The 11,226-nt window shown below is 39.9% G+C and overlaps 1 protein-coding gene across 1 annotated transcript; it reads right to left on the bottom strand.

Annotated features, from left to right (window-relative positions):
• Positions 1-1,058: 1,058 nt before the first annotated feature.
• LOC108696637 (olfactory receptor 1361) lies at positions 1,059-6,447 on the bottom strand. The gene is made up of 2 exons (XM_018226171.2): positions 6,216-6,447; positions 1,059-2,197 (listed from the first exon to the last, which is right to left on the bottom strand). Exon 2 carries the CDS (start codon positions 2,168-2,170, stop codon positions 1,238-1,240), a length of 933 nt encoding a protein of 310 aa, XP_018081660.1. The 5' UTR covers positions 2,171-2,197; positions 6,216-6,447; the 3' UTR covers positions 1,059-1,237.
• Between the last annotated feature and the right edge of the window lie 4,779 nt (positions 6,448-11,226).

The raw sequence follows: 11,226 nt of genomic DNA, 5'->3' as shown, positions 1-11,226 counted from the left end.
ACTAGTGGCGGTTGAGGAGTTTACCAGCGGTAGAGTGAAGAAGGACCGTATTAGGGGTAGGTGATAAAAGAGGTATGTGCCCGTGCCCTCCCTTCATTGTGCCATAGGCATGTGCCTATTCTGTTTACCCCTAGTTCCAACCCTGCCTTGGTTACTAATAAAATCCTTATATTTTACAATAGGGGCACATTATTCACTATATAGTAGCCAACATAAGTAGAGTTTCTCTCTTATTTAAGAATATCAATGGGCACTTTTAGCAGCTCTTGGGATAACTTTTCTTTGCCATGTACTATGGAATTGTACACGTCAGCCAAGTGTGTTGTTAGCATGGCTTTTTCCTGGTACCCGCAACTGACATCCGTAGGTGTACTCTTGTGTTTGTGTGGATGCAAGCTTTTAAGTGACACAAAATTTACAGTATTTGTGCCAGATGCTTTTCCATACTTAGTCATTTTTATTGTTTTCCCCTTTTCCTCAGAGTCATTTGAAATGTTTAATAATTTCTGCACATGGAAAAAATAGTACATTTCAAATATTTTGATAATTTGTGCTATGTAATGGCCTTATACTGCTGGTTTCTTTTACCTGTTAGTGGGGTTCTGTTGAGAGGTCAGGCTGGTTTATGAGTGGAGCTGTCAGTTAAAGGAAAACTATACCCCCAAAATGAATACTTAAGCAACAGATAGTTTATATCAAATTAAGTGGCATATTAACCAATCTTATCAAACCGGAATATATATTTAAGTAAATATTGCCCTTTTTCATCTCTTGCCTTGAACCACCATTTTGTGATGGTCTGTGTGCTGCCTCAGAGATCACCTGACCAGAAATACTACAACTCTAACTGTAACAGGAAGAAGTGTGGAAGCAAACAACAGAACTCTGTCTGTTAATTGGCTCATGTGACCAAACAAGTATAGTTTGTTTGTTTGTGTGCACCGCAAATCCTATGATCTCAGGGGGCGGCCCTTATTTTTTAATAATTTTCTGTTTATGAATACCCAATGGCACATACTACTAAAAAAGTATATTGTTATGAAAATGGTTTATTTATATGAAGCAGGGTTTTACATATGAGCTGTTTTATGTATTATATTGTTCGGGGGTATAGTTTTCCTTTAACTCTGCCATCCAGATCACAGGTTGGACCACGTCCCCTTTAGTTTAATTGATTTCACATTACTTATTTCTTGTAGTCTGTGAAAGGAAATTGTGCTGATCGCTGTGATGTTAATTATACAGCACGCAGATTAGCGCAGATTTTTTTGAAGGATCCTCTTATTTCTGTGTTTCTCAGTGCATAAATAAATGGGTTTAAAAATGGCGTGATTAATGTATATATGACGGCAAATGCTTTATTGTGGTCTTGGGAAAGAGATGCCGGGAGCATGTATAAGAGAAGAATTGTACCATAGAACATACATACAACTGTCAGGTGTGAGCTGCAAGTAGAGAAAGTCTTGTGCCGACCTGTGGTCGATGGGATGGACATAATAGTCTTGACAATGAAAACATAAGATATCAGAATACACAGGAACGGTGTAAGAACTACAAAAACCCCTGCCACCAGTATGACCACCTCATTGATGAATGTGCTGGCACAGGATAACTTCAGCAAAGGTGTGATGTCACAGAAGAAATGGGAGATTTGATGAGAAGAACAAAATGGCAAGCGTGCCGCCAAACCCGTGTGCAAGGCAGAGTTCAGAAATCCAGCAATCCAGCAAAAAACAATGAGACAAAGGCAGGATCTTCTGGATATGAGGTCCATATAATGCAAAGGATGGCAGATGGCTGCATAACGGTCATAGGCCATAACGGCCAGTAAGAAACTCTCGGACTGCCCAAAAGAAATGAAGAAAAAAAGTTGAGTGAAGCAACCATTATATGATATTAGCTGGCTATTCAGCAAAAGATTCCCCAGCATCTTAGGAGTAATCACAGTGACGTAGCACATGTCAATAAATGCCAGATGTCCCATAAGGAAATACATAGGTGTGTACAGTTTCAAATCCAAATGGATAATGTTCACAATAATAGAATTCCCAAGCATGGTGAGGAGGTACATAGCAAGAATGGGGAAGAATAACAAAAACTGTACTTGTGGGGAGTTGGTTAATCCTTGGAGGAAAAAATACTTTGCAGTTGATCTATTGTCACTCTCCATGTTTACTTGTTTAGTTTTACTTTCAGTCTGGAAAAAAGTGAATAAAGAAGTTACTCTTTTCGAATTGATTGACTTTTCGGCAACAAAAAAAAACTTTTTTGATTAAGTTTTCTGGGGGAAAAAAAACTTGAATGCCATGACAGCTACAAACATCTTCAAATGGTTCAAGGGATCTCTGCCATTGACTTCTACATGACCTTGGCAGGTTTTAGCTGTTTTTGTTTTGGATTTGAGCTATTTCCAGGGTTGTGGTATAATAATAATAAAAAAATATATATTTTTGACTCAAAACTAACCTTAAACTATTTTTTTTGTGGAAAACATAATATGGATCTTAATAAATCTGCCTCTAAGTCTACTAGAAAATCCTGTAAACATTAAGGGGCAGATTTATCAAGGGTCAAATTTCGAAGTAATGGGAGTTTTTTTTGAAATTTGAATAAAAAAAGACCAACCGAAATTTATTAAAAATCAAAGGTTTTTTTTTTGCGGGTGAATCGGCTGTATTCAATTGTTCGAATCGAAGTAAGATCGAATTTGATTCAAAGTATTTTCAAAAAAAGAGACAGTACATGATAAATTATGATATTTGAATTTTCGAATTTTTTTCAAATTTGAATCAAATTTGGACTATTCCCTAGTCGAAGTACACAAAAATAGCTCGAAATTCAAATTTTTTTTTGATAAATCTGCCCTTAAATAAACCAAATAGGCTGATTTAAGTTCTAATAAGGATTCGTTATATCTGTTTTTGGATCAAGCACAAGCTACTGTTTTATTGTAACAGAGAAAAAAGGAAATCATTTTTAAAAAATTTGGATTATTTGGATAAAATGGAGTCGATGAGAGTCTTTTTGTTTGTTTGCACTCCTTTAGACAGACAAAGATGTATTTGCCTAAAGACTTTTAGTGTGCATTTGTGGGTATGCAGACTAGTGTGTAAATATGAGTATGTGAGTTTTTTATATTAGGAACATGGATGACAAGGATAGCCCCTTTGGCTTTGAAGGTCTTGTTACAGCCGGAGATGGAAGAAACGAATGATGGGTTTGTTGATGGGTATTGAGTGTCTAACACTGGAAATACATGTACCCATATATATTCTTGACATTATGAAAATATAGGCATTTCCACATGTCAAGATTATTTAGGGGATTCCATTTCCAGAGCTGAATATCTAATATAGAAAGTAATGAGCTGCCAGTGGCTAGGGTTACATTCATACATAGCGAAACAATTTATGGGACTGCAACTACCCTTTGGAAATTCTTTACTGAACACCATAGCATAATCAATGAGGGGACGATCTGGACAAATTCTCATACATTTTATGTGACAAAACATCAATAAAGTATTATCGATTCTGTTACATGGAAGTGATAGAACTTTGTTTTTCACATGTGTTATAGACTTTATCTCAAGAGAACCTTTAAGAAAATATTTACATGGAATGCATTTCAGTATAGGCGTTAGTACATTCTGCCATATACTGTCAGAGTGATCCTCTTTTTCCTCAACAAGAGGGAGGTGGGAGCAAATGGGGATCCTAAACTGTTAGGGAGGAACTCCACGGACGATTTTGGAGCGATCCGACGCGCCGCGATAAAACGCAGGCGTCAAATTGGATGCGATGGAAATAAGGTAGGCGAATGCATTGTCGGATGGTGTCGCAGCGTTGAACACGACTGTCGGATGCAGACGCTGCACGCTAAGATATAATTAATCGTTATTGGATGTAAAACCATTCTATTGGGTTTATTTATGTTTACATGATTTACTAGTAGATTAGTAAGTATGAAGATCCAAATTACGGAAAAAAAATCTGGAGAACACCAGGTCCCGTTCAGTCTGGATAATAGGTTCCATATCTGCATATCATACACTTGCATGTCCTTCAGATATTCAGAAACATTAAGATTTGTGATGCTACTACTGAATGCAGAGTTGAATAGAGACGATAGGTTGGTTTGCAGAATGATGCTCTAAATTAGAAGTCAAACGAATACTGTTCACGGCTTAAAAGGACATTGTAATTACATATACAGGTATGGGACCCGTTATCCAGAAAGCTCAGCAGGTCATTTCCTGTGGACTCTGTTTTAAGGAAATAACTTTTTCTCTGTAATAATAAAACTCTACCTTGTACTTGATCCAAACTAAAATAGAATTAATCTTTATTGGAGGCAAAACAATTCTATGAGAGTTATTTAATGTTTAAATTATTAGTTAGCAGAATTAAGGTATAGAGATCCAAATTACAGAGACCCATTATCCAGAATACCTCAGGTCCCAAGCATTCTGGATAACAGGTCCCATACCTGTGATACATTAACCCCCTGTTTATCATAATAGAATTTAATTTGCCACATCTTTATCACTGTTGTATTAATTCATCTCTTGCCGAAGTGCTTTAGGGGCATCTTCTGTTTTACCCTCCCAGCATGTACATTTTTTGCATCAGAGTTGGTGTTGGGTGGGGCACATCACTAGTGCAAAGATTGCAATTGTATTCTCTGCACTGGCACATTTTTCCTTTAAAAAACAAAAAAGCTCTTAAAGGTACTAAAGGTGGCTTGGCCTGCAATGTTCAGGAGTATCTTTGATGTCACATCTGAGGTTCAGATATGAGATATTTCTATTTAAATGAATTATTTCTGCTGCTTAGGGTATATCTATCCCTGCTACAAAACAAGATGCTTTTGGTAATGGCCCTTAGGGTTTTAGGTAGAACTCTGGACACTTAAAAACGTAATATTGGCATACATAATCATTAAGATTCAGAAAATACCCTTCTAATCTAGCCTGGCCCTAGCCCCACAACACTAGTATTCAACAAATTGTAATCTTGTGAGACCCAATGATAGATATTTATGTTTCAACATTTCAAATTTAATTTACTCTTCTTACGGATTATGAGAACTCCAGTTAACAATCATATGTGTTATATTTTCTCATAAAAAAGAAGGAAAGATGAACTCACTGGGGGTGGTGCCAATTTATTAGGTCCCCCTGATGAGCCTGAACTAGAGTCCTGCAACGGGTCGGGTACCCGCGAGTTACCCAGGGCTGGATTTACATAGTGGGCATCCCTAGGCCCGCTGTTGTTCGCTGCCCACATCACCTCCATTTTGTTCGCAATAATTTTCATCACCGGGACTTTAGCAATGGGGATTGGCGCACAGGAAATTTTAAAAACTATTTTATCTCCTGCGCACCACCAGTATCTCTGGACCAATGTTGGTGTGGTTGGGCAGCATGCCTCCCCTTTAATCCTGCCGCCCTAGGCCTGGGCCTTGGTGGCTTTCCACGAATCCGGGCCTGGGGTTACCCGCAAAAACCTGTGGGTTGCAGTTAGAAGTTTCGGGAGCGGGTATAGACGCGAGTCGGCGGTTCTCAGAGTTTGCGGGTGGGGGGTTGAGTCCGGCAGGACTCTAGCCTGAACACAAATCTCCTGTTTGTCCTGGGATGCCCTTGTTGACATCTCTCCTTTTGAGTATACCTTTCCTTGTCCTTTAATTAACCCTATAATCGATGATCATTTAGGAATTAATAGTGTTTTCATATATAACTGACCTATATATGTCTCGATATGTAACAGCAAGTAAGATGAGGTATGTTGTACAAGGCCTTTAATAACACTATAAATGGTTACGGTCCTTTAAACATGAAAATGCAGGTATGAAATATACATGAAATTAAATGAGCAAATACAGCAAAATAAAGATATTGAGCACAAAGGTATATAACAAGCTGGGTTTCATGAATATTAACTTACAGCAATGAATGACTGCAGCTGGGACTTGCCAAACAGAGCTATGAAGGGATCTCACTGAATATCTTTAGAAGCCATAACAGAATATGATACATAGAGAAACACGTGAGTCCATGTATTCTCATTTTTATACTAGCTTGCTGTGGTGATTAGATTGAAGGATCCCTTAAGTATAACTAAAGGGACTTGTACAAATGCTTAATTTCTCCTAGGAAATTACCCCCACTGGACTTATTAATTGGCAATGGAAAGTTATTAAAATGCATCTCATACCTGATACACTTTTCCCACTCTGTCCCTCTTTGTCACTGTCTTCGGCAAATAGTATACAAATAATAATAATATGCTGCATCCAGTGTCGGACTGGCCCACCAGGATACCATGGAAAACTCCCAGGTGTCAGTGGTCCCTCTTGCTTCTTATCATTTAGCCTATTTCATGGTTATTCCTTATTTTTCATGGGAAAAAATAGGGTTAATATTGAAAGAATAAAGTAAAGTAAGTAGATATAAAAGACTAGAAGAATAAAGAGGTTAAATGACAAGAGGAATAATTGTTTGGGAAGTGGGCCCACGGTCTACAGTTTGCTGGTGGGCCCCTGGCATCCCAGTCCAACACTGGCTGCCTCTCATATATAAATATCCCAGTCCCGAGAAAGTGCTAATGCAAACTATCTGACCTGGTCCTCTCCAACAAAACCTTCCACTTCAGTTACAAAATCCCAAACTGTTTATATTTAAATGTATATATATCAGCATGAAGAACACAGAAAACCCATGGGACTTAATTTATGTCAAAACTTTAAAGGAAAACTATACCCCCCAAACAATGTAGGTCTCTATTAAAAGATACTGAGTAAAACAGCTCATGTGTAAAACCCTGCTTCATGTAAATTAACCATTATCATAATAATATACTTTTTTAGTTGTATGTGCCATTGGGTAATCATAAATAGAAAATTGCCATTTAAAAAAATAAGGGCCGCCCCCTGAGATCGTAAGATTCACTGTGCACACATACAAACCACATGTAAGGTCACATGAGCCAATTAACAGACAGAGTTCTGCCTTTTGCTTCCTCACTTCTTCCTGTTACAGTTAGTGTTGTAGTCAGTGTCGGACTGGGCCGGCGGGACACCGGGAAAAACCCCGGTGGGCTCCGGGCTCTTGTGGGCCCCGCCGGCCCAGATCCGCTACTTAGTGGGGCGGCGCGACCCCACTTTGTTTGGGGTCGCGGTAGAATAGAATGGCTGCGCACAATGGTAGCGCCGCGCGCATGCGCACAAACGCGGCACCGCGCGCATGCGCAGTAACCCCCGGAGCGGCAGCGGCAGGGGGGCCCTGGGGCAGTAGCCCCGGTGGGCCCCATGCCTCCCAGTCCGACCCTGGTTGTAGTATTTCTGGTCAGGTGATCTCTGAGGCAATACAATGTATAAAAATAGGGGTGTGGAAGCACTCTAAAGGCTAAGTAATAGTATATTTAAGTATAAAGGAAGTGCTAGTTTTAATGCACATTCCCTGGGCCCCAGTAAGCACTCCGGAGCGGCAGCGGCGGCTGGAGGGGGGCCCTGGGGCAGTAGCCCCGGTGGGCCCCATGCCTCCCAGTCCGACCCTGGTTGTAGTATTTCTGGTCAGGTGATCTCTGAGGCAATACAATGTATAAAAATAGGGGTGTGGAAGCACTCTAAAGGCTAAGTAATAGTATATTTAAGTATAAAGGAAGTGCTAGTTTTAATGCACATTCCCTGGGCCCCTGTCTCAAAAGTAAGTTTACAAAACAGGGGTTTTTAGTTACAAAGTTATGATCATAAAGTTGAAAAGCCACCATACCACGTCAAGGTAAACCCCACATGGCGGTCCCTAACTTGTTTGCCTTTCGGCCATAGTATAAAAAGTCTTACTGCATAGTAGCATTCAGTGTAATCAGTGTCTGTTGAACCTTGGTTTCAGTGAAAAGGATCTATCCTCCCCCGCCAGTATGCGGCTTTTAAGGGAGAGGCATTGTCCAACCAACGCCCATTTTTAAAAGTATAGGGCCCCATTAGTGTAAGGGGGGGTATGGGGTGCTATTAAAAACCACATGAAGCTCAGCCACAGCTTCTGGCAAGCCTTAACTGGCGGGGGAGGATCTAGGCTCCAGAGTGAAACCAATGTTCCACAAACACTGAATACAGGTAATGCTATTATGCAGAGAATTGTCTTTTTATATTATGACCTGAGAATAAACAAGTTAGGGACCGCCATATGGGGTTTACCTTGACGTGGTATGGTGGCTTTTCAACTTTATGATCATAACTTTGTAACTAAAAACCCCTGTTTTGTAAACACATGCACTTGCATTTATACTGAATTGCTTATGAGACAGGGGCCCAGGGAAGTGCATTGTAAGTAGCACTTCCATTATACTTAAATATACTTTGATTTAGCCTTAGGAGTGCTTCCACAACCCCCCAATTTTGTACATTGTATTAGCCTGAAGCTGTGGCTTAGCTTCATGTGGTTTTTAATAGCACCCCATACCCACCCCTATATACTAATGGTGGTCCTATGCTTTTAAATATGGGCGTTGGTTTGGGCAATCTCTCTCTCTTAAAAGCCTTAACTGGCGGGGGAGGATCTAGGCTCCAGAGTGAAACCAATGTTCCACAAACACTGAATACAGGTAATGCTATTATGCAGAGAATTGTCTTTTTATATTATGACCTGAGAATAAACAAGTTAGGGACCGCCATATGGGGTTTACCTTGACGTGGTATGGTGGCTTTTCAACTTTATGATCATAACTTTGTAACTAAAAACCCCTGTTTTGTAAACACATGCACTTGCATTTATATTGAATTACTTATGAGACAGGGGCCCAGGGAAGTGCATTGTAAGTAGCACTTCCATTATACTTAAATATACTTTGATTTAGCCTTAGGAGTGCTTCCACAACCCCCCAATTTTGTACATTGTATTAGCCTGAAGCTGTGGCTTAGCTTCATGTGGTTTTTAATAGCACCCCATACCCACCCCTATATACTAATGGTGGTCCTATGCTTTTAAATATGGGCGTTGGTTTGGGCAATCTCTCTCTCTTAAAAGCCTTAACTGGCGGGGGAGGATCTAGGCTCCAGAGTGAAACCAATGTTCCACAAACACTGAATACAGGTAATGCTATTATGCAGAGAATTGTCTTTTTATATTATGACCTGAGAATAAACAAGTTAGGGACCGCCATATGGGGTTTACCTTGACGTGGTATGGTGGCTTTTCAACTTTATGATCATAACTTTGTAACTAAAAACCCCTGTTTTGTAAACACATGCACTTGCATTTATATTGAATTACTTATGAGACAGGGGCCCAGGGAAGTGCATTGTAAGTAGCACTTCCATTATACTTAAATATACTTTGATTTAGCCTTAGGAGTGCTTCCACAACCCCCCAATTTTGATCTCTGAGGCAGCACAGATAGAGTCACGAAATGGTGGTTCAAGGCAAGAGATGTAAAAGGGCAATATTTATGTAAATATATATTCCAGTTTGGTAAGATTCTTTAATATGTCATTCAATTTGATATAAACTATCTGTTGCTTAAGTATTCATTTTGGGGGTATAGTTTTCCTTTAATGGTGTAAGTCGACATTTCAGTCCTACACAAAGGACTTTTAACAAGACATCAAAAACAGTCCCCAAACCAAACTCAGTAGTGAGTGAAAACTGGCACCTAGAACCCCCCATTACATCATTGGTGTGAGGTATACAATGTAGATTACATCACTATGTGTAGATCGTTAGGTAGCTGATGATCAAAGGGAGATTCGAGCTGGTAAAGTATTAATGTGTATGTTCAAAGGAGTGCATTTAAATTGCAGCAAAGTAGAATGACCAAGTGATATATAAAATCCTAAAACCTCCATGGCCAAGGAAAAGAAAAAGCAGAAAAGGGAAACAGAGTCGAATATAGTCAAATGGTTATATATAAGGAGAGAGAAGAGGGGAAGTAAGTGGCCACCATGTACAGAGCCTTCAGCACAGCTATAGGTTATCATCATCATCATAATCGTTTATTTATATAGCGCTGTCAAGATACGCAGTGTATGTAATTCCGCAGTGTCATGTGGTCAGGTTTGGACTGGCAGTCAAAATAGGCCCTGGCATTCCAAGAACACAGAGGCCCAAACAGCCCCCCCCCCCACACCAGACCAGTGAGTGTAGATGGCATCTTACAGCAGCTATTTGCCAGAATCCACAGATTGCCAGTCAAGGCCTGCATGTGGTTATCCTAGGAACCCAAATATGTATTTAGCCTTCTTAGAGGAAATAGCCACAAGGGCAGAGAGACAAGGGTTCCACAAACTGGGGACTATGGTACAAAGTAAATTGCTAGAATCTTGGAGATAAAATGGCATATATCACACATAAGGTTGTAATATAAAGTCAAGAAATTGGGAGATGGGTTGGAGTGATGAATTCCTGGCAGATATGATAGGGTGACCAGGAGGAAACTGTGTGTCCTTATGGATCTTGGGGAGTGTTTTTTAGTACAGGACAAGCAGGACATTGTAAGAAAACTAAATATCTCATCACCAAGTATATGGTTATGCACATTCTCTAGTGTCCTAAATATCTCATATTTCAATTTCCAAGTCGGGTGACCTGGTAACAACCGATGTGTAAATCAGACAGTTGGGTCAATGCCTCAGTACAATATTATGAGCAATCCAGAACTGCCATAGCACCCCCCCTTGTCGGTTTTGACCCGGACAGCCTGGTTTTCAGGAGGTCTGTGCGGTTCAAGACTGCCTGGCCCGTTTTCCTAATTTGGAAAATCAGCCAATTACCACATCATAGCCACGTGCACGACTCACCCATGTGACGTCACTGACGTCACTTGTTTATTAATGACCTGGAGGTGGGCATTGAAAGTACTGTTTCTATTTTTTGGAGATGATACTAAATTGTGCAGAACTATAGGTTCCATGCAGGATGCTGCCACTTTGCAGAGCGATTTGTCTAAACTGGAAAACTGGGCAGCAAACTGGAAAATGAGGTTCAATGTTGATAAATGCAGGTTATGCACTTTGGCAAAAATAATATAAATACAAGTTATACACTAAATGGCAGTGTGTTGGGAGTTTGCTTAAATGAGAAGGATCTAGGGGTCTTTGTAGATAACAAGTTGTCTAATTCTGGGCAGTGTCATTCTGTGGCTACTAAAGCAAATAAAGTTCTGTCTTGCATAAAAAAGGGCATTAACTCAAGGGATGAAAACATAATTATGCCTCTTTATAGGTCCCTGG

This window comes from Xenopus laevis, chromosome 7L (genome assembly GCF_017654675.1).
Source record: "Xenopus laevis strain J_2021 chromosome 7L, Xenopus_laevis_v10.1, whole genome shotgun sequence".
NCBI lineage: Eukaryota > Metazoa > Chordata > Amphibia > Anura > Pipidae > Xenopus > Xenopus laevis.
This window is presented reverse-complemented; position numbering and strand designations above follow the sequence as displayed.